The sequence below is a fragment of the Ylistrum balloti genome, unplaced genomic scaffold (genome assembly GCF_031769215.1).
Source record: "Ylistrum balloti isolate Yb309-2 unplaced genomic scaffold, AGI_CSIRO_Ybal_v1 Utg370056, whole genome shotgun sequence".
Taxonomy (NCBI): Eukaryota; Metazoa; Mollusca; class Bivalvia; order Pectinida; family Pectinidae; genus Ylistrum; species Ylistrum balloti.
The window spans coordinates 1,100,392-1,126,224 of NW_026782106.1; the positions used below are offsets into that span (position 1 = coordinate 1,100,392).

Below are 25,833 nucleotides of genomic sequence, written 5' to 3' on the forward strand. Positions count from 1 at the left end.
CATCACCAACAAATGAAGTTGTTTTCCTGAAGAACTGTTCAGTTTTTGAAAGTCTTCATCATAATCTTGCCCAAAGATCTCCTCTCTCAGTTTTTGGTGATCTATTTCAGTTATTTTGGTTTGGTTCAACAGTTTTTGGAAGAGTAATTGCCCCTTTTTTTCGACATTTTAATCTTAATTTGGTTCTTTGAAACTTGGTAGGCTTTACAACTATTTATGTAATTATGTTTTTCTGAACCACATTAAGTTTTGACAGTCTTTGGAAGAGTTATTGCCCTTTATTTTTTTTTGGAAGCGGTTTGATTATGTCTAGAGATCATCTCTGTCAGTTTTCAATTGATATTACTGAAACTTGGTAGGCCTTGATTTAATGCCATGTATTTGTCAGTTTCTTTTTGATGAAAAAAACTATCATTTTATTACCATGTTTGTTTTCATTTTGATAAAATAATATGTGTACGTTTCTCTTTGACATGGGACAGGTAATTTTTAGTGAACCTGTCCACTCCTGGATTTGGTTAAGGTGCACATTCATCATATAGCTGGTTTATACATGAGAGTAAACAAATATAATTTGGTACTTATATTTGGTGAAGGGGTTTCTTTTTGTGCGAGATTAATGTGAGAATGGAATGCACATCTTAGCAATCTGTTTTATGATGAACTGTGTCTATTTACCTGTGTTTGATATGTTTAGATGCCTCCACAAGCCATGCACCCTTTGATGACACCAAGGGCCTTTGGTGGCATGCCAGCCCAGATGATGCAGCATCCTCAGTTCTCCTCACCTAACTCAGCCTTCAAACCTGTTTCTCCTAAAGGTTTGTCATTTGTGTGATAAATGTGGGGCCAAATGAATAACTGTGTACCAGGAAATTTTCAGCCCCATTTATTTATTGCCGTTTTTGGCCTATGAACATGGACGGCAAATTTAAGAAGTGGTGAACATTTTGTTACACTTACATAACTCTTTTATATACCGGGTAATCCTCAGAGGGCAAAATCATCTTGATGTGTATTTGTGTATAACGGTACAAAGACAAAAATAACCCGTCTTGAAAAAATCCTGGTATACTGTATACAAACAGAAGAATCTATGCGACCTTTTGTAGACTTTCTTGTTGTAACCTGTTACATGTTTGAAAAAATAAAGAATACTGATGTTTTGTCAAGTCTTAACAGGACACAAACAACAACTGGGCAATACATTCACTTTGTCTGTTTGACTTGGAGGTAAACTGTCTTTAGACCAGTTGATACAAAAGGATAAGAATTCTCATCATTCTTTGTTTTACAGCAGAAATATTTCAGCACCATCTTTTGTTTTCTGTCATGTGTGGCTTATTTCATCACATGACACACTGTTTCCTAAAATAAACATTCTGTCACAAAAGCTGCAGCATTACAGTGATGTGGCTGTAGTACGTAAATCTTTGTATTGATATACTACAAGAATGATGGTTCTACCTACAGATGTACACATACTACAAGGTACTTTGTGCAGCAATATAGGGTCTGTACAGTTAATGAATTTTGAAGTTGTAATTAAGATTTAAGTGGTGGTGTTTATGATACCTGCCAACTTTCCTGATTCAATCGGTAGTTTCACAATTTTCACTTCCCAGCCCCATCTCCCATTCGTATTGATCAAACGTGTGGTAATCTCCTGATTTCTTTTATTTATGAGTTTTGATAGTAAATATTATTAATACACATACATTGTTTGTATTTGCTTCAAAATTTCAACATTGACAAGTGATTTCTACTGTTAAAACAATGTAATTAGCACAACAGATCAAGGAGGTATAGACAGGTCTGTATCATTTATACAGCATTATTATTTTTTTGCCATGTGATCAGTTAATACTACCAAACATTTAGACAAACAAGGAATAAACATACAGTATATTTCATTTTTTTATCCAGAATTTATTGAACATCCCAGAGGTCATCATTCACAACCACCTAACTACACTGGAAACCAATCACAGAAGGGGAGACAAAACCAAGCAGCCAATCAGTATTCAGATAACAGATACCACCAACAACAGCAGCAGGCACCCCCTCACTATCATGATAGTCGAGGACATTACCAGACATCCAAACAGGATAACAGAAATATGAGCTATGTACCCAATCAGGGGCATTATCAGATGCAAAGACAGAAAGTCTCACCCAATCAACGAGCAGATAACAAAGGCCTTGACAGCAAAGATGCCTCTCCTCCCAAATCTAATCCATTTGTACCCATGCAGGTGAATATTGATAAAGATGATCTTCTTTAATAAGATTTCGATTGAAACAAACCTTTATCATTAAAACAAATCAATTTCAGTTCATGAATATCTTTTTCAAAAAAGGACTATGACAATTGAGGATACCAGAAACATCAATTTATCTGCTGTTTTGGATGTTGTGGTTTTAATTTCTTTTATTCCATGTCGCAAGTTAAATTGGTTCGGGAAATCTTTATCATGTTGTTTAATGATAGGATATTGTTGTGTTTGATGTTTAGCTTGTTTCATATTGATGACAATTGTCAAGAAAAAAATGTTCTGTTGTTGTCAGGTCACTCGTAAAACACCTAGTAAACGACGGGAATCGGAGAGCAGAGACAGTAATGGGCAGTTAATGGACACAAGCCCCAGATCTGACAATAGCCCATGGTCAGATAAGGATCACAGCAGGTCTGAGCCACCCAACACTGCCCGTGACTTGTTTGGTGATAAATCTCAAAAATCTGTTATGCAGGAGCCTCAGACAGCCAAGACTGAACTAAATGGACAGGTTCCAAAAGAAGCAACTTCTGCCAAATCTCCCCGACAAAGCCACCAACAGTCAAAATCTTCAGGGCAGCCAACAAAACGTCGGTCTAGAATGGCTGCTAACTTCAGCATGGGTAACTAGAATATCTGTTTGGAAGTTTTTGAGGAAAAAAACACTGGACTGTTTTGATGAAGTTGACAATAAGGATGAATTTTGTGATACTAGTTGTGAGGATATTGAGATGTTGTGAGGACAATTTATGAGGACATATGTGTTGATCATGTGCAGATCTATTCCATATCATTTGTATACTGTTGTACTTAATCTTTCCTTTATATGCACCGTATTTATCCTAAAAAAATCTACAGGACAAAAATTCTGTTTTCAACTCAAATAATGTAGGGTTTTTAACTGAAATGTTCCATAAATCTTCAGACAATTTTGAAAATATGAAGTATAAATATGTTGATGGTTAACAGCAAATCATTGAGTATTCTACTCAGCTGTGTAGTGAAAGTGTTTGCCTGAAATATACAGCAAGAACTTATTCCTGAACTTGAAACTTTCTCGCAGGAAAAAAACCCAACTTTTATTTTTCTCTGTAAAAATTCTGTGTATGTTCTCAGAATGATAACAAGAATGAAGTAAAATTCCTATTCTACATGACTAATCTATAAAATCACAATGATTTGGGATTTCTGTAGCATTGGCTCATACATGTATTAATTATCTTCTATAAAATATGTTATACTTTACATGTGTATGTCATACTTCATTTTCATGAATGAATTATGATATATCTTATTTTACAAACGTGTTGAATATTTTCATGACCGGTACAGTGAATTTCCTGTGTTGCAGTTGGAATATAAATATTTTTTTTTTGTGCAAAGATTGAAAATTTTCATTGTAATGCAGGAGTACATTTGTGTGAACTACACTTAATGTAACTAATCTTCTTCATTAAAAATCTATAAACCGGAGATATAATAGTAACTGTGAAACATTTATAGTACAACAGAGACAAGTCTTTTATTTTTGTTATAAAGATGAACATGTGTTTAAATCATTTCAAGTCAAGTATGCAGATGTATACTGTGATATTAGAATGTAGTTTTTATGAGGAAACAATATTTTTAAGGTAAATTTTATGGTGTGTGTATATATATAGAAATGAATTGTTGTGAACCAGTTGGATTTTCTGAGATTATATACTAGCAAATTCCTCATCAATTGCATTCTTCAGAACTTTGATAACATTTGAACCTAACATAAATATAAATATTTTCTTTCATTTCATCATTTCTCAAAAAGAACAAGTATAAAGCAGAAAAAAAACATGATTCGTTTTGACTTTAAGTTAATTTGTTTTTGTTGTAAATTAAAGTAACATTTCTCTGTATCAAATTGTATATTCTATAAATAAGAATTCTTTACATCAAGCTCTGTTTTCTCATCGTTTCAAAGTGATCTACCTGTTGATTTGGTCATTAACTTTGACTTTGGGTTGTTTTTTAAAGCATGATCTAAACAGTATTCACCCCAAATTGACAGACACTGCCCTCATTTTGACCACATGATTTTACGTCCAGAGGGTCACTTTTAACATGTGGCAAACTTGATAGTAAGATATGATATAGTAAATAAAATTTCTAGAAATTTTCAGAAATGTGTTTAGTTTCTTTTCAGAATAAAATGAAGAATTTATAAGTGAATTTGTACAGAGAGGATATTCTCTGTTTCCTGATCAATCACAGTTATATTTCACGTTGTAGGGTGGAGAGATTTTCCCCGAGTGTGTAGCACAAATCAAAAATCAAACTAGCATTAACAAAAGGTGTAAAAAAAAAATGCCATAAACGGAATAATTTTTATTTCTTGATAAATTACAGTTATATCTCATCTTGTAGGGTGGAAATTTTGATATTTATATCGAAGTTTCTGCCCTTCAACATGAAATATAAGTTTTATCAATCAAGGAACTATTAATGCATATCATTTTTTTTGTTGTATTTTTCAAAATTTTGCATTATACATGAAGATAACAAGACAAGACACACATATTAACATTCACACATATGACTCATCATCATCATCGTCATCACCACCACCACCACCACCATAATGATAATGAATTTTAACTGATGCCAGTTTGAACTTGCCACTCTGTTTGATATGTATGCTTTATTAACATTATTCTGCAGTAAAAATAGTTTCACATCTTCAAATTATATAAAATGAAATCAATATTTCATTATCAACATATTAAAATCAGACAAGGATCAATTCTCGGATAATTGAGATATTGGGGAAACGAAGTATGCATTCTTTGTGTGTTTTTTAAGATAGCTTCTATTACAGTATAAAATCACTCTTTCAATATGTGTTAACATTTTCCATTAATTATGCACAATCCTTACAAAAGCACATCTGTGCTTTAGTTCTTTGTTACTAGCTGGTGACATTATTAAATGAAATGTAAACAAGTTCATTTGATACTTTTACTACGTTTCAATGATAATAAAAAGGGTTTAATATAAAGGTAATAAGTAAATCTACAGTTATTTATGCTCCAATCACTGCAATTAAAAACTAACCTTTCTAGTCCTTGTTAATTACTTTTTTCTATAATATGTTGTATCTGATCTAGCGCAGACCGGAAATATCGGGTAAAATCCACTTTGCATATTTAAATACCTCATACATAGTGACCTTTAAATGTTCCATTAGGTGTATTTCTCATATTGATTTCCTGAAGTGGTGCATGTGGGTGTAGAGTCATTAGCATACATGGTGCTGTTCCACTTAAGTTCAATGCAACGAATAAAAACAACCTATCGAGAGGTATTCAAGTTTAAAAAAACAACTACGTAGCAATATTTTCGCAAAAGAAAAAAGAAAAGAAAAAATGAAGCAAAAACATGGGAAGCTTTAGAAGCTAATGGTTCTGGTGTAGTGGATCTGTTTTACATACGTCTAATATACGTTATCTTTCTCATGATACACAATGATATCATCTAAAAATAGTTGAGCGCAATTAGTTTAACGGGTATGGAAACTGAATTTGATTATCACAATTTACAAAATGTAATACCCAACATTACTGTCTGAGTTCGTAAGGATTCTTAAATAGTGTATTTTGAAATGAATAGTTTGAAACACCGAGTTAAAGATTTTTTACTGTTGTATACAAAAGCAGGATTTTAACACGTCTTCAAAACGCAGTCGTGTGATTTTCCTGGTAAGCCTGGGTTGTCACATGAACAAAGCCCCCGAAAACACCGTTCATTTTGTCCCTGTATTCCTAATCTTTCTTTCTTCAATAGCCCCGAGCCTTACGACTCATAGGCACAAAAGTAGAACATAGACATAAACATATATAATATATAATACATCCATGTAGCATACACTCATACGCACGACCACATCCACCCTCATCCTCTCACACACATCCACGCACACACACGAGTTCAGGTTTATTCCGGGGGGCCTTACAGCCCATAGGTTTACATGAATATTATGCATACATTCATAAACATGTTATAATTGCCATATAATGTATACGGAGAGTGACCTCCCTTGACGAGTATGCTTAATAATGTATAATAAACATGTACAACTTCACATAAATACATATCCAGAACGTAAATAAATCATAAAGTACGTTTTCACACACACCTATCACTATTATTTTAATTATTGTTTGGGACCAACGTCCTCTATTATGGTCGTTAATCCCTAATAACAATAATCACACACACCCTCACACGTTCACATACATGTAAGCACACATGCTTAAGCGAAAACACTCCAGTACTCACTCGCTTACGTGCGAATCCGCACATACCCCTTGTGTATGAAAAACTGAACTCCTTACAAATCAAATCTAATAATGGTTTTGCTTATAATACTTCAGATCGCCGTTTAAATGCATAATGAATAAATTTTCCGAGGTTATTTAATTTCTTTACATTGTTTATACTTAAAAGCTTAATTAATTTGAACACACTAGGTTTGCGAAAATAATAATGATTACAAATATTTAGATCGGAGATCTACATAAAAGGGACATTTCAAAATAAAATGGAATTCGTCTTCAATATCTCTATTATTACATAATGTACAGATCCTATTTTATCTGGCTACGTTCCTATATCTACAACTTTCAATATTGAGCTGATGTGATGATAATCTTATTTTTGATACGCATTTCCTGAATCGATAGTCGATAGGTTTCCTTAAATGAAACTGCAGCCCAAAATTGTCTATCAAATGCTGATATAAATATCCTTTAGGGGACTTTCGAATATTGCTCAACAATTCTTGAATATGAATTTCTTGAAACTTACACTCAATTAACTTGTACACTAGTTTTCTGTTAAGACTGCTGTTCCATAAGTACCCTAATCCTAATGTATCTAGTTCTAACTTAATATTTACAATCCACTCATCATTATCTAATAATCTTTGTTCATAGCATGCTTTCAACACACAATTATCTGTATCTTTGATTTTAGTCCAGTATTTCATTATTTTCAATTTTCTGACAATATACATTGGTAATCTTCCTAATTCAAAATAAACTAAATCATGATTTGTACTTTTCGCAACACCTAAAATCTTTTGACAAAAATGTGAATGTACTTTTTCAACATCAGTAGCTTTATGGAATCCCCACACCTCACTTGCATATGTTAATACACTACTAACATAAGTATCAAAAACTGAGCATAACGTTTCAACATTAAAGTTATGATTTTTCATTTTGTTTATCAGCCTAAAATACGATTTTCTCCCCTAATCCTACTCGCTTCTAAGAGTTCGGTCGTGCTAAGTCTGTTACGGTCTGCTGAATTTCGGTATACTCTTTAAGTTTTTGTTTAGGTTGGTAAAGCTTTAGTCTGTGGTATTTATCATTTTATTTTCTGTTATTTTCTATGCATGATGTTAATCTGTATGCGTGGTTCTTACAAGCTCTTTTAATCCGTTTATTGAATTTTTAACTATCTTAAGTTGCAACCTTTTGATAGGTAAACACTGATTGTTGGAACATTCCTGTAAATCTGTTCATGGACATTAAAATACAATAAAACTGTACACTTTCATAATGCCAGATACGTTTTCTGTAAAACCCAAGCTGAAGTTTACATTCATATAACATCTATCTTCTAGTGAAACAACATATAACTGGCTGGTTTAGTTGCGTGATTCTTGAAACACAAAACATGTATAAGAAATACAAACTAAATCAAAACAAAGACAAATGACACGTGACATATATTTTAAAGATGCTCATTTTCTACATTCATAAATAATTTAACTGGTATCGTGAAATATTTCAATATCACACGGTCTATTTTCCTTTTGTGATAAAAAACACACACAAAAAAAAAAAAAACAAAAAACAAAACAAAAAACGATGGCAATGGTGCATTCTATCTAGGGACTTTTAGAGTCGGGAACGGAGAGATTACCATTGTGCTGCCATTACGATACACACGATGAAATGTAAATTTTGAAATGTTATTGCATATGTAATTCTCTCCAAATATTGAACACATTATGTGTTTGTATTTGTGGTTAGTACACACACATACACAAAAAACCAAAGCTGACATCATGTGTTTGTAATTGTGGGAAGTACACAAATATACACAGATTACCCAAGATGACATCATGTGTTTGTATTTGTGGGAAGTACACACATATACACAGAAAACCAAAGCTGACATCATGTGTTTGTATTTGTAGGAAGTACACACATATACACAGAAGACCAAAACTGACATCATGTGTTTGTATTTGTAGGAAGTACACACATATACACAGAAAACCAAAGCTGACATCATGTGTTTGTATTTGTGGGAAGTACACATATATACACAGAAAACCAAAGATGACATCATGTGTTTGTATTTGTGGGAAGTACACACATATACACAGAAAACCAAAGACGACATCATGTGTTTGTATTTGTGGGAAGTACACACATATACGCAGAAAACCAAAGATAGCATCTTGTGTTTGTAAAAGTACACACATATACACAGAAAATCGAAGATGACATCATGTGTTTGTATTTGTGGGAAGTACACACATATACACAGAAAACCAAAGATAGCATCTTGTGTTTGTGAAAGTACACACATATACACAGAAAATCGAAGATGACATCATGTGTTTGTATTTGTGGGAAGTACACACATATACACAGAAAATCGAAGATGACATAATGTGTTTGTATTTGTGGGAAGTACACACATATACACAGAAAACCAAAGATAGCATCTTGTGTTTGTGAAAGTACACACATATACACAGAAAACCGAAGATGACATCATGTGTTTGTATTTGTGGGAAGTACACACATATACACAGAAAACCAAAGATGACATCATGTGTTTGTATTTGTGGGAAGTACACACATATACACAGAAAACCAAAGATGACATCATGTGTTTGTATTTGTGGGAAGTACACACATATACACAGAAAACCAAAGATAGCATCTTGTGTTTGTGAAAGTACACACATATACACAGAAAATCGAAGATGACATCATGTGTTTGTATTTGTGGGAAGTACACACATATACACAGAAAACCGAAGATGACATCATGTGTTTGTATTTGTGGGAAGTACACACATATACACAGAAAATCGAAGATGACATCATGTGACTGGTATTTAAGGAGGGTTTTCAGATGTACATTATTGAATAGTTATGATAACATCGCAAAAAATGAAATATCTCCATGTTATCATATCCTGCAAAAACTTCCCACAGGACAGGGTATTGATTCGTTATTTTCTGTAAGTGTACGTTAAATATCATAAGACAGATAACCTGTATTACAGTGTAAGATGACACCTTCAGTATGTGTTTTTATGAACTATTATACTCGTTACAAAAGTTCATCCACGGATTAAACAATAGACACTGGCTAGTCACATATCATTTGATGAAAATTAAACAAGTTTATGTGAACGTTTTACTACGTTACGATGATGAAAACTTTGATAGAAAGTAAAAAGATAATAAGAAATCTGCACACACGTTTTAAAACTTGTTCTCCAGTGCTGTCAGTACAATAGAGCTGACAGTTTTCAACATGGCCACATGTCTGCCTTTGTGTAACATGTTCATTAATCGTGGTCAGTAATGTGATTTATCTCAGACATGGCGCTGTTTGAACTTTGTGGGAATGTTCAGGTCCTGAAGTCAACAAAAGATTGGTTTGAATCACCTATCTAAGAACAAATGGCACAATACCGTGATGAAACTGGAATTAAGTGAATCCCATTACCCATACCGGTCCAATCATTACTTTATTACTGGGAACTTCAGGCCTGTTACGAAGTGTTTTGTGAGGGTTACTTCCCTTCCCATACAAAACTGATTAAGAGCTTTGATTGGCAGTCCGTCATTCTCTCTCAATTGTATAATCAGAACCATTGTAAAATGATGTGTAACAGTCTCATATGAACTGAGTGCAGTTCGAGTAACAGAAAACTCATTTTGTCCATCTAAAAATTTCTGGAATGGTAAAACTTGGTAACTGAAGAAGTGTTTTCTTTCATTCAAACAAAACCAGATATCAGACACTTTCTTTAGTAACCTTTAGTTCTCCTGTTTTTCCATCTGTAAACGTTCTTTGTCACTCTAATGCCAGATACCTTGTCTTGAATACAGCGATCACATCTCCTCTGGTCATCGAGTGTTGTAGTTCTGGTAGGTTGAGTTTCGACATGGGTTCTGAATGCGTCGGTGTTTAACTTAACTTGTACTAGGACCCAGTTTGGTAGCCCTCTATATATTTTATGTCCTTTCCATACGTTTTCACTCTGCTGAGATTTAAGACACTCGCAGTAAAACGGATTTATATTAGATAAGGTCTTACTAGTGTTCACAAGTTTCCCTATCTATCCAACTATTTCCTGACTTAATATTATACAGTATACGACCATTAGAAATCCCGGTCTATAGTTACAATAATATTCCTCTCGCTAACGATTCCCAGTTAGGTTAGTTCTAAAGGTCCTATGGTATCATTTGATTTTTTTTCTGATATTCCATTTAGAGAACTTGTTTGGATAAAATTTAATTGACTGTCTATTCTATCGGCGTGATTTTCACCTGACACATTTAGTTCCGTCACTGGGCGTCGTCCGTCTGTCGTGCGTCCGTCAACAGCTGATATTTGCTAGTTCTTTTCAAACCTCCGCAAACAATTTCAGTGAAATTTAGTAGGAACCTTCTTTATTCAAATAAGTACCAAGAATTTGGTCATCACTCTCAGGGAATTTCAACAATGTTTCTCCAGGCTAAGATATGGCGGAAATCAATACTTTTTTAAGTGGAAGGGTGTTATGGTGCTTTATCAAAACTGATCTTTTTGTCACCTCGGGCTCCATGTTTGTTATATTTAGTTCTGTTTCAATTGGAATTCATTCAAACTTGATTTATATCATCGCCATGAGAAGGCGTTTCGATGTTATGATACTTTTGACCCCGGCCTGTCTCCAAGAACTTCGGGCCGATGTTATAATGGGTCCTATTGACAGGAATTTCCACAGTCTTACTCTCCAGTCCATGCTACGCTGGAAACAAATAGCTGAAAAGGTGTTGATGTGCTTAATCAAAATCATGTACTTCAATACCCCCGAGATCAAGGCTTGTCCCTGGGTTTGTTTATTTCTTTGTTTGTTAGGTTTGTCGCCCTGTGAATAGCAAGAGTCAATTTGAGGCGTGGTCTTCTTGAAGTATATGGTGGCCACCTCGCTGAACAACATACGCAAGGACCGTCGCATGTCATCCAAGGACACGACCACATCAGCACAGACGGGTCCGTTTCTCAGTTTTCCGAGAAAGTAAAACCGATATGGATGGGGAGTGTCCGTGGTGAGGGTAAAGGTCGCTGTGATTTGTACAGGAAAATGAGAGAGCAGTTGTGTTAAAATGAGATGATTATCGCGATGAAACGACACATCATCAGGTAAGAATGTGTCAACCAACGCGATTAAACGAGATCCAGATAACTAACTCGTTTAAACGAGATAATTAGCGCGTGTAAACGAGATAACCAGCGCGTGTAAACGATATAAACAGTGCGTTAAAAAGAGTGGGACAATTTAACAAGAGATGAACGAAATAGAGAAAACTAACTCGTGAAAACGAGATAATCGTCTCATTTTTATTCTATTTTTCAAAATGACTGTAGCAGGCTATTTATTTATTTATATATTGTTACTGGGTCAAATGTTCTTTCAAAATTCGGAGTTATATGAGGAGGGAGGTTGAGAAGGATACCAAAAGTAGAGAACAAAAACAACAGACAGACAAACAATATCAAGATATTTTTAGAGGTATATTCCGATCATCAGTCAATATTCTCGGGCTCTCCAATGTCACCTTTTATAGAGAAACCATTCCCGGCCCTGCAGGGGGTGGTCCACAAGTAGTCGCGTCTTACGACATGCAGTGAGATACAACAGGGATATTAGTCTATATGACGAGAGTGTGTTCTCAGCTAGCAACAAGGTATGGGATGATGGATCATACATACATATACTACACCATATTTAGTCTTTAAACACTTACTTGAATTGATAATTTTTGCCAATTTAGAATGGTCGCCTTTCCTCTACCTGTGTAAGTATGGCTGAAGATAGTTTCCCACGATCCTCGCCACAGGTTTGACGTATTTCTTTGACCCTGTTTTACATAATTTGCTTCAGGCGACATTTTTCCTTATTCATTATGAATAGTTTTAATCATAATGAACAACGGTTTTTAAGGTAAATTGTAACTTCTATAATGCGTTTCGTCAGACATTACTAAACATATTATGTGACGTGAATTTATAAACATGACGAAGAATAAACATTAGCTTTTGTCTAGATCTGAATCTAACAAAATGATGAAATCGTCAGGTGAAAGTTGTTATATTTTATTTAAGAAATTGATTTCGAAGCATACTTTCCAGGTAAACGATACGTGAGTATTGAAGCAATACGTCAGGAATACATCATTAGTTCACGAGTAAACATGACACAGGGTAACGAGTAAACACGACCCAGGGCGGGGAGTAAACATGACACAGGGTGACGAGTAAACATGACACAGGGTGACGAGTAAACATGGCACAGGGTTGGGAGAAAAGATGACACATGGCGGAGAGTAAACATGGCACAGGGCGGAGAGTAAACATGACACAGAGTTGGGAGTAAACATGACACATGGCGGGGAGTAAAGATGACACAGGATGACAAGTAAACATGACACAGGGTGGGGAGTAAACATGACAAATAAACGTAAACATGACACAGGGTTGGGAGTAAAGATGACACATGGCGGGGAGTAAAGATGACACAGGACGGGAAGTAAACATGACACAGGGTGGGGAGATGACACATGGCGGGGAGTAAACATGACACATGGCGGGGAGAAGACATGACACAGGATGACAAGTAAACATGACACATGGCGGGGAGTAAAGATGACACAGGGTGGGGAGTAAAGATGACACAGGGTGGGGAGTGAACATGACACGGGGTGACGAGTAAACATAACACAGGGTGACGAGTAAACATGACACAGGGTTGGGAGAAAAGATGACACATGGCGGAGAGTAAACATGACACATGGCGGAGAGTAAACATGACACAGGGCGGGGAGTAAACATGACACAGGATGACAAGTAAACGTAAACATGACACAGAGTTGGGAGTAAACATGACACAGGGTGACGAGTAAACATGACACATGGCGGGGAGAAAACATGACACAGGATGACAAGTAAACATGACACAGGGCGGAGAGTAAACATGACACAGGGCGGGGAGTAAACATGACACAGGGTTGGGAGTAAAGATGACACATGGCGGGGAGCAAAGATGACACAGGACGGGAAGTAAACATGACACAGGGTGGGGAGACACATGGACACGGGAGGACACAGATGAAAGTAAACATGACACAGGGCGGGGAGTAAACATGACACAGGGCGGGTAGTAAACATGACACAGGGTGGGGAGATGACACATGGCGGGGAGTAAACATGACACATGGCGGGGAGAAAACATGACACAGGGCGGGGAGTAAACATGACACAGGGCGGGGAGTAAACATGACACAGGGTGGGGAGTAAAGATGACACAGGATGACAAGTAAACATGACACAGGGTGGGGAGTAAACATGACACATAGTGACGAGTAAACATGACACAGGGTGGGGAGTAAACATGACACATAGTGACGAGTAAACATGACATAGGGCGGGGAGTAAACTGGAACAGACCCCCTGTGTAAATCTCGTCCTCGACCTGTTAATATATCCATGAAGACATACACACACGACATTGAAATGGTATTAATACCATGTAATACAAGAGTAAAATCGTATAAGATAGGTAATTAGGTCAATTCTAAATACATCTATTGTATTTCACAACTGCCACCTGGATTGCTTCCCATCATTTATTCCACTGTTACGTTTTTGAAACCTTCATATTTTCTGTCTGATTTTTTAATTAACGATTAAGCTATTTTGTATGAAAGTGAGATATAGAATTCTGTAAAACAATTTGTATATATAAGATGTGATAAGGACACCGTGACTATCATTATTAAGACACATAGCTTTTATCATATATATCCAAAATGTTTACTTTATGTTTACACCTCCTTCCAAAATTGTAGGTATTTCATAATATTTCATTGTCTTTTTTCCTGTTTCACACTCACATACGTATTTAGATTGATAAAGGTCTTTGTTTACAATCCGCCTTGCCCATTCTGTGGTGCCTCGAGCCACAGGAAGCGGACAGCATTTATTAATTTAATATTTAGCATCAGAGCCCGGGGGACAGGATATGTGTGTATTATCTTAAGAAAAGCCAGGTAAAATACAATGAAACAACAGTAGATACCCAATGACCCCATAGAAACAGAAATGCTACGAAATTATCATGGCTCCTTCACTTGTAGACGGTCGACACGGTACTCTGATACCGGAAATAAATTTGAAGGAAAATGAATTTCCCCAATTTTCTCCCTGTTTTAGCCCTCGATCTTTCATCTTTTGCCGATGTATCGTGTACCTTGTCGGTACTTGAGGATACAACACTGGCTTGTAGGAATTTTTCTTTACGACTTCTTTGAAGTCTCCTACAGATCTTTGTTTTTTTTTCGGATCATGTTTCGCGATATCGATCTGTTACTATTTCTTTACGGTAAACCTTTTGGTTGGTAAATTGTTAGAATGATATGAAACAGAATAAATAAAAGCGTGTGGATAATGTTGCAGCGTCCAATGTTTCATATTTATGTTAAATGGTGTTTGTTCGAATTCCTGCTAAGTACTAGTATTATTATGTAAAGTGTAAGGGGCGTGACGATCACTTAGAGTCGTGTTAGGGGCGATAATCTACACTTATTGAGAGTGTTATCAAGTAAAATGTAAGGGGCCTGACGATCACTAAGTGTCGTGTTAGGGGCGATAATCTACACTTATTGAGAGTGTTATCAAGTAAAGTGTAAGGCGCGTGACGATCATTAAGTGTCGTGTTAGGGGCGATAATCTACGCTTATTGAGAGTGTTATCAAGTAAAGTGTAAGGCGCGTGACGATCACTAAGTGTCGTGTTAGGGGCGATAATCTACGCTTATTGAGAGTGTTATCAAGTAAAGTGTAAGGCGCGTGACGATCACTAAGTGTCGTGTTAGGGGCGATAATCTACGCTTATTGAGAGTGTTATCAAGTAAAGTGTTTGGTAGTATAAACCACATTTTCTTAAAGTAATGTTTATGTTACACCTAGTAACGTATGTGGCACACCTAGTAACGTATGTTTTACACCTAGTAACGTATGTGGCACACATAGTAACGCATGTGGTACACCTAGTAACGTATGTGGTACACCTAGTAACGTATGTCTTACACCTAGTAACGTATGTTGAACACCTAGTAACGTATGTGGTACACCTAGTAACGTATGTGGTACACCTAGTAACGTTTGTGTTACACCTAGTAACGTATATGGTACACCTAGTAACGTATGTGGTACACCTAGTAACGTATGTGTTACACCTAGTAACGTATGTGGTACACCTAGTAACGTATGTGGTACACCTAGTAACGTTTGTGTTACACCTAGTAACGTATGTGGTACACCTAGTAACGTATGTGTTACACCTAGTAATGCATGTGGTACACCTAGTAACGTATGTGGTACACCTAGTAACGTATGTGGTACACCTAGTAACGTATGTTGAACACCTAGTTACGTATGTGGTACACCTAGTAACGTTTGTGTTACACCTAGTAACGTATGTGGTACACCTAGTAACGCATGTGGTACAACTAATAACGTATGTGGTACACCTAGTGACGTATGTGGCACACCTAGTAACGTATGTTTTACGCCTAGTAACGTATGTGGCACACATAGTAACGCATGTGGTACACCTAGTAACGTATGTGGTACACCTAGTAACGTATGTCTTACACCTAGTAACGTATGTTGAACACCTAGTAATGTATGTGGTACACCTAGTAACGTATTTGGTACACCTAGTAACGTTTGTGTTACACCTAGTAACGTATATGGTACACCTAGTAACGTATGTGGTACACCTAGTAACGTTTGTGTTACACCTAGTAACGTATGTGGTACACCTAGTAACGTATGTGTTACACCTAGTAACGTATGTGGTACACCTAGTAACGTATGTGTTACACCTTATAGCTATGTGGTACACCTAGTAACGTATGTGTTACACCTTATAACTGTGTGGTACATGTAGTAACGTATGTCTTACACCTAGTAACGTATGTGTTACACCTAATAACGTATGTGGTACACCTAGTAACGCATGTGGTACACCTAGTAACGCATGTGGTACAACTAGTAACGTATGTGGTACACTTAGTAACGCATGTGGTACACCTAGTAACATATGTGGTACACCTAGTAACGTATGTGTTACACCTAGCAACCTGTGTTAATGGCGATAAACAAAGTGACTGCCGCCTAGGAATGTGAGTCACTCAGTAACATGTTACGTCCAGTGTATTTTAGGAGCGATAGTTGTATGTCAGTGGCGATAACACACTCTTACTGTGAGTGCCGCTTTAAGTGAAATGTTAGCGACAATTGCGCACACTTAGTGTTAATGCCACTTAGTAATGTGTTAGTGACAGTAGCCCACGCTTCTTAATTTCATTGCCCTGGGTTGTGTGGGTGTGTATGTGTGTGGGTGAGTGTTGGTGTGTTTGTGTGTGGGGGTGGTTGAGAGTGGGTGTGGGGTTTGTGTGTGTGTGTGTGTGGGGGGGGGGGATGATGACCTACGCTTATTGTCCGCCTGGTGACGTTTAGTGTTAGGGGCGATAACTCATTTTCCCCCTGTGAGTATCCTTTAGTTAAATGTTAATAGATTGACGGTAAGACCATGTTATGCCGATATCTGTCGTATCACGGGCTTATAATGTTTCAGGAATATATACATATCACATCCGGACAGGTATCATGGTCTTAGTGTTCTTGCAAAAACTTTATAATGCCCCACACCCCTCAACGATACATATTTGTGTGTAGCGGACGATACATGAAACCATCCCATTTCTTATCTATATCTAATCCGTAGTCAAAGTAACATTTCTATTCAAAGGTCATTATTTTGTTGCAACCTTTTAAGATGGCGTATTAATTAGTATCTGACAGGTTAAATATTACACATGTATGAAGTTAGTAAGTATTTAGCACTTATTTACCTATAAATGACCTTACAGATACGTTTACATGTTGGACTCCGAACAATATGTATTTTTTCCGAGTATTCACCTACATTTTTTTATGTCTGATGAGCAGGATATTTAAAGATAACGCCCAGCTTATATCGCATATACAAGATATGTTAAGAGATAACGTACATTTTAAAGGATTTATATAACAGAAAAAAAAATTGGTTTACTTCATTCCAATTCAACGACGATAATAAAGTACAGAGGGCGCTGCTTTAAAACAAACATGAAATCAGACTTATGTTAGACCTCGCGTCATACACAAAACCAGTGTTTGCCAAGTCGCTTTAATTACCGGCCCCTTTTACACTGTCATATATCAGGTAACACCTAAATGGACTGGCGTTTTTGTATTCCCACGCTCTCTTCGTACCCCCAGGTAAGTAGTCTCTACCTGGTGTCTACCTGTGACGCGGCTGGCTCGTACATGACAGCAGGTGCTGCCATCACTCGAGCGGGAGGAGGGACTACCAGACTGCTGGCGCGTGCCAGTTTTCCTGTGACGGATAACTGTCAGTCTTGGGCACCACCCAAAATTTTGAAGGACAAATGCACCTTGAGCTTACACTGAAGTTTGAATAATTCTCAAACTATGTCCCTGATGGATATAAAGACAAACTATATACAAAATACTACCAATAACAATGAATGACGATACTTTAATACCTACATCGCTTACTGCTGTCGTAATTTTCGAAGATGATAAACAATTTTATGATTAAAAACAGGAATTCATTTAACAATTGAACAGATGACATCAGCATGAAATCAGTTTTTTTCTTTTCTTTGCTTTTAACATCAACCGTCTTCTGTTTATAAAATAGATACTAGATTAAGTGCGATAGTGTATAAAGAATGATGAGATGTCTCGATCTAACAGGTGGATAGAACAGTCCACACGTCATATTTTGTCTCTCATGCCAACTGAAACTTTTCAACCGAGAATTGAAAAAGAAAAAAGAAAATTATACAGTACAATCTATTCTAGTGTGGGAACAAGTCGGCTGTGCGTGTATACAATTTAGGTGTCTGTTCAGATGAACATGGCTTTCGTTATATTTTGTTCATGAAATTGTTTAACAGTTTATATATATAAAGTTCCAAAATTGTGATGGAATTTTAGTAAAGAAAGGCGATGTTATAAAAAGACATTGAGACAATTTCAAAATTAGTTAAATCATTTCTCCAACATCTCGAACCCTGATCTCTATGATTATACAACAGTAATATAATAACACCATATAGATAAATAATGTTTTCAAATTCTTCCTCATATAATTAACTATAACACATACAGTATATAGACAGACCATTTATTTTTGGTTTGTTACTTTTTGTTCGTACAAAACGTTTGCCACGTGACTTCTCTGTTTATCATGATCCTATTTTTTCAAAGCCACGAACATGAGACGTCATTTTTCCTGGTCGACAATGGCCATGTACAAATATCATTAATGTAAATATACAACAGTGTTACTTGTAATAACGTTAACCCATTGTGACAACGTGACAACGTGCTATCCAAGAGCCTTGTTTTCAATTTCATTACAGCGTTGACATTTGTAAGAACATCGCACATGCTTTATCAACCAAACCCCCCTCAAGAAATGATTATCAATATATCTTAATAGGTTTATTTTACCTAGATGTAGATTCTACCAACCTACTGTACAGTTGTTGTCACGTTGTTACCGTCTTATGATACCGTTAGAAGACAGCTTGACAGAAGACAATGCGACCGCAGACGTCATTACGATATACGTCACTGCGAGAGTTTGATCGCCAAAATATACGTGTCATTGCTACCTTGTCGCTACATAATTGAATCGGATCTTCGTGGTTTGTATAGAACGGGTTTCTTCGTTTGGAGATAATGTATAATAAAGTGATTGCCTCAGTTTTTCTTATTGCCATAAAACCATAAATCGATACGATAATTCCTCCAAACAGTAACGTCGTTATTTATTCTCTGCCTACAGAAATATAGAGGTTAGTCGGATTTATAGGGAACCTCGACTTCACCTCGCCCCAATAAATCTGTCTGATACTCTACATTACTTTACACTAATCTGTTTGGTTGCTGGGATTTTCGCCCCTGTGAACAGCCAGGGACGTTTTGAGGCGGGGACTCCTAATAGTTGTCGATAAATCAATGAAAAATATATGGGAGGTTCGTTACATATACTCCAGAGCCATCGGGTAAAAAGTGCCATTCCCACGACCCCGACAGCACAGATCTGCTTTGAATCCAAAGCCATCAGGTAAAAAGTGACATTTCCACAACCTCGATAGCGCAGATCTTCATGGAATCCTTAGCCATCAGGTAAAAAGTGACATTTCCACAACCTCGATAGCACAGATCTTCATGGAATCCTTAGCCATCGGGTAAAAAGTGCCATTCCAACGACCCCGACAGCACAGATCTTCATGGAATCCTTAGCCATCGGCTTAAAAGTGACATTCCCACAATCTCGACAGCACAGATCTTCATGGAATCCTTAGCCATCGGCTTAAAAGTGACATTCCCACAACCCCGACAGCACAGATCTTCATGGAATCCAGAGCCATCAGGTAAAAAGTGACATTTCCACAACCTCGATAGCACAGATCTTCATGGAATCCTTAGCCATCGGGTAAAAAGTGCCATTCCCACAACCCCGACAGCACAGATCTTCATGGAATCCTTAGCCATCGGCTTAAAAGTGACATTCCCACAATCTCGACAGCACAGATCTTAAAATCCTTAGCCATCGGCTTAAAAGTGACATTCCCACAACCCCGACAGCACAGATCTTCATGGAATCCTTAGCCATCGGCTTAAAAGTGACATTCCCACAACCCCGACAGCACAGATCTTCATGGAATCCAGAGCCATCAGGTAAAAAGTGACATTTCCACAACCCCGACAGCACAGATCTTCATGGAATCCTTAGCCATCGGGTAAAAAGTGACATTCCCACGACCCCGACAGCACAGATCTTCATGGAATCCAGAGCCATCGGGTAAAAAGTGACATTTCCACAACCCCGACAGCACAGATCTTCATGGAATCCACAGCCATCAGGTAAAAAGTGTCATTTCCACAACCTCGACAGCACAGATCTTCATGGAATCCAGAGCCATCAGCTAAAAAGTGACATTTCCACAATCTCGACAGCACAGATCTTCATGGAATCCTTAGCCATCGGGTAAAAAGTGCCATTCCCACAACCCCGACAGCACAGATCTTCATGGAATCCACAGCCATCAGGTAAAAAGTGACATTTCCACAACCTCGACAGCACAGATCTTCATGGAATCCACAGCCATCAGGTAAAAAGTGTCATTTCCACAACCTCGACAGCACAGATCTTCATGGAATCCTTACCCATCGGGTAAAAAGTGACATTTCCACAATCTCGACAGCACAGATCTTCATGGAATCCAGAGCCATCAGCTAAAAAGTGACATTTCCACAATCTCGACAGCACAGATCTTCAAGGAATCCACAGCCATCAGGTAAAAAGTGTCATTTCCACAATCTCGACAGCACAGATCTTCATGGAATCCAGAGCCATCAGCTAAAAAGTGACATTTCCACAACCTCGATAGCACAGATCTTCATGGAATCCACAGCCATCAGCTAAAAAGTGACATTTCCACAACCTCGATAGCACAGATCTTCATGGAATCCAGAGCCATCAGCTAAAAAGTGACATTTCCACAATCTCGACAGCACAGATCTTCATGGAATCCTTAGCCATCGGGTAAAAAGTGACATTTCCACAACCCCGACAGCACAGATCTTCATGGAATCCAGAGCCATCGGGTAAAAAGTGACATTTCCACAACCCCGACAGCACAGATCTTCATGGAATCCACAGCCATCAGGTAAAAAGTGTCATTTCCACAACCTCGACAGCACAGATCTTCATGGAATCCAGAGCCATCAGCTAAAAAGTGACATTTCCACAATCTCGACAGCACAGATCTTCATTGAATCCTTAGCCATCGGGTAAAAAGTGCCATTCCCACAACCCCGACAGCACAGATCTTCATGGAATCCAGAGCCATCGGGTAAAAAGTGACATTTCCACAATCTCGACAGCACAGATCTTCATGGAATCCTTAGCCATCGGGTAAAAAGTTCCATTCCCACAACCCCGACAGCAAAGATCTTCATGGAATCCACAGCCATCAGGTAAAAAGTGACATTTCCACAACCCCGACAGCACAGATCTTCATGGAATCCACAGCCATCAGGTAAAAAGTGTCATTTCCACAACCTCGACAGCACAGATCTTCATGGAATCCTTACCCATCGGGTAAAAAGTGACATTTCCACAACCTCGACAGCACAGATCTTCATGGAATCCACAGCCATCAGGTAAAAAGTGTCATTTCCACAACCTCGACAGCACAGATCTTCATGGAATCCTTACCCATCGGGTAAAAAGTGACATTTCCACAATCTCGACAGCACAGATCTTCATGGAATCCAGAGCCATCAGCTAAAAAGTGACATTTCCACAATCTCGACAGCACAGATCTTCATGGAATCCACAGCCATCAGGTAAAAAGTGTCATTTCCACAATCTCGACAGCACAGATCTTCATGGAATCCACAGCCATCAGCTAAAAAGTGACATTTCCACAACCTCGATAGCACAGATCTTCATGGAATCCACAGCCATCAGCTAAAAAGTGACATTTCCACAACCTCGATAGCACAGATCTTCATGGAATCCAAAGCCATCAGCTAAAAAGTGACATTTCCACAATCTCGACAGCACAGATCTTCATGGAATCCACAGCCATCAGGTAAAAAGTGTCATTTCCACAACCTCGATAGCACAGATCTTCATGGAATCCACAGCCATCAGCTAAAAAGTGACATTGCGACAACCTCGATAGCACAGCTCTTCGTGAGAAACAAACCGACACTGGTGAGATATAGGCAACCAACCAAATAAGATATCATATATATACAATTATATCACGTTAATGAGGCCAGTCCAGGATTGTATTACACCAACCAAGACCAATATTGACCGAGGACGAAGAAAGCGTGCTATAACTGCTTTATCATTTTACCAAAAGAAACGTCTGATGCCCAGACACTGGATCTTATGGTTATAAAAACAACCAACCTGTCCCCAATACACATCCAGGCGGATTACAAATGCTATTGCTATTGTTGATTTGATCAATGTGTTCAAGTGAGTCTCCACTAATGCTTTAAAATTCATAAAATATAGACAAAAAAAACCTTCGTCCAGTTGTCACATCTATCAGCTGCAGTGCAGTTAGTCTGCCTTTTCGAAATAATCCATATTGGTATACTCGGAAGTTATTTCGCTCCAAAGAAACCATTGCTCTTTCCCCCTCATGGAGTCCTCTTTTATTAATTACGTAATGTGCTGTTCAGAATAACAGACCTGCCATTTCAGGGTATATATTTTTGTTTATTTGTCTTTTCTATTATAAGTTTATTTCAGAAAGTTTGGATACACTTTTCCTGATTCAACCTGCTTCCTAGAATTTTTACCTCTGCTCGCTAAGTCTATTACACCAATAAAGTTTGCTATTCAACAGACTCGAAAAAAGATCTGCCCATACAAGTTTGGCTTATCTAAATAACATATTGTAGCGTCAATGCCACCCTCACTTATATTGTGTTATTACTACCCTCCGTGCGATCTCCATAGTTCCGGGATTCCGTGTCTTCCGTATAATAGTCACGCAATTTCTTCTTTTTGCGATGCCTTTGTCGCTGTTTTCGAGTCTATTTAGTAATTTAGTCAAATTATAATTTGATTGGTAATTGTAAGTCTGAAGATAAAGATGTTATTTTCATTTTCTTTCTATGTGTTTTTTAGAACGGCCTTATTTTATCTTAAATTCGGTAGTGACATCTAAGCTGATCGGTGTACGGAGGTTCATGAAGATTTGGTCATTATCGTCCATGTTCCTATCAACAGCCTTCAGAAACTCTATCTCTTTTGAGTTTCTCCGTAACCTCAATAACATTCCTGCTCTATCTTAAGTTCGTTTTTGGGTTTTTTTCTCCACTGCAACTAAACAAGCAGTGTCATCTTTAATTCCTTTCATGCAGTATTGAATCCTGTGCCTCAGACGTTTTAGTTCTGTGTTCGATTCAGGTTTTATTGAACATAACTTGTGACAGTCTCCGTCCAACGGAAGGTGCGCTGTAGTATGCTCTGTTTCAACGGCTCGTAGTCTGAATACACATGTGGCATGATGGCAGAGAATGCGTATGATAGAATCATATCACATGTTTAACACGTGATGTAATGAGTAGCACAAGAGGGCGTATGCTACAACTCTTGCAATTCAAATACAACATACAACACAATTCCATGAAATAATATCTATTTGTTAGATTTCGTGATTTCTCACGGGTATAAACACTTTCCCACAACAAATTTGATAGTCTAGGGAAGTTTTTGTTTTCCTAAAAACCACATACGGAAAAGTAAACAGAAAACCAGTGCTTACTTGAACGTTTTATGTTACATGTTTAGTGGTTAAGAAGAAGCATTTATGAACTCTGACGTTCGTCGGTGAGACGATACCCGGACATGGTGGGGGTCACGGAGACGGAAAACCTGTCAATCAATCTGTGCATTTGATTTTGACTAAAGCGGTTTTTTCTGTTCCCCCCAGGTATGAGATATACCAATGTAACACATCCTATATCAATACTCTTTTGCTAAAAATCCAACGGGTATGTATGACTTTCCTTGTTCATGTACATGGTGTAGATGTTTAAGTTTTACAAAGATGTTCCTTCTCTTACAATTTTCACGGGTAAAATTTTCGCGATTTTCTTTTAAAACGATCAAAATATCCTTTAAAGAATACGAATTTCGCGCCCTGTATGTAAAATGACGTCTTAAACACATGTGTCTCATTATTTCAGGGGCTAAATTTTCGCGATCACTTTAATGTACCGGGAATTAGCGAGAATATCATCACCGCTTAGATTAGCAGCTATGCAGCATAATATCGACCCAAGAGTAAGATAACATACAAAACAATATTTAAAAAAAAAATCATAAAAAGCATAGGGCAGAAGAGCAATGATTAAAGAATCAAGATACACCAAGATTATTAGGTAGGTAAAACAAAAGAATTCAGACAAAGATTATACATAAGGAAAGGAAAAAAATGCACGCCTGTCCCATCTCTACTCCGATATAAACTTAATCATGGGAAAACATTGGTCTTTTGTCTGATTCAGAGACACGTCAGTAACATTCAGAGCGATGTGGAACTTCATATCGGTATCCTATTACTCGAGACCTAAACAAATATCGTCATCCAGGTATCACATCCGGGTAGTGATGCGTTTTTATGGGGTGTAAGAAATATTAAAGTTTTATTCTTGTAGTTTAATGTTAGAAAACTATGATATCAATACTTAGAATGTTTTATGAAGCAGTGAACGACTGATCCGGACCCAGGACTTTAACAGTGACGCGATGCTAGCTTAATACGCGCCTCTCCAGTTAGCGATTGGTCATATTAAAAACTATTATGAAGTGAATGTCTGTAGAAATCTATTGTGTTATACAGCAATCACCACGGACAGTAATACAAGGCGCAGATACAGATATTTATATGAGTCTCACTTTTTTTCATTCGCACAGTTACACTCTAAATCTTAACATAGAAAGGATTGACTATGAAAGAGACTATAGTATACCGCATAAAAATCATAGTTCGTTATGAAATATAATGTTAAAGAATGAGTCTCTCCCTTTAAATTATCACAGTTCATGATAAATTCATCAATAAAACAAAATAGCCACGCCTAACAGTGAGTGATAGCTTTCCGACATTTATTGATATCATGAAGGGGTTTAACATAACCTCAGACTACACCTTCGCATCCCTGCTGAAATCAATAGAATTAACTTCAATACGTGTAGCACTGTTAAAATAACTGTCCAGTATGTCGTCATACATTGGATAATAACATTGAATCTCATCCTCTATAGGGTCATCGCAGAAATGACAGGCTCTGTCCGTTCTAGGCACATTCTCATACCTTTCCGTCTCCAGACTTAGTGTTGCAACTCAATACTTGACCTTGACAAGTGTGTTATGTTGTGACCTTGAGAGAGACTTAACATGGATATACATGTTTAACTTTACTATAAGGTCTTAAATTATTACTGCCCACACCAAGCTGGGCTTTGGGGTTACATAGAGACCAGCCATTTTTTGTCAAATTGAACACTCATGGCATTACGGACAACG

At 37.4% G+C, this 25,833-nt stretch overlaps 1 protein-coding gene across 1 annotated transcript in view; it reads left to right on the plus strand.

Moving 5' to 3' along the window:
- The window catches only part of LOC132549398 (5'-3' exoribonuclease 1-like), a 37,506-nt gene extending 33,071 nt beyond the window's left edge, over window positions 1-4,435 (plus strand). Inside the window, exons 38-40 of the mRNA XM_060213325.1 lie at window positions 698-821; window positions 1,927-2,255; window positions 2,569-4,435. Of these exons, the coding sequence (XP_060069308.1) occupies window positions 698-821; window positions 1,927-2,255; window positions 2,569-2,907 (792 nt within the window). The 3' untranslated portion in view covers window positions 2,908-4,435. The remainder of the gene's footprint in view (window positions 1-697; window positions 822-1,926; window positions 2,256-2,568) is intronic.
- Window positions 4,436-25,833: the final 21,398 nt, after the last annotated feature.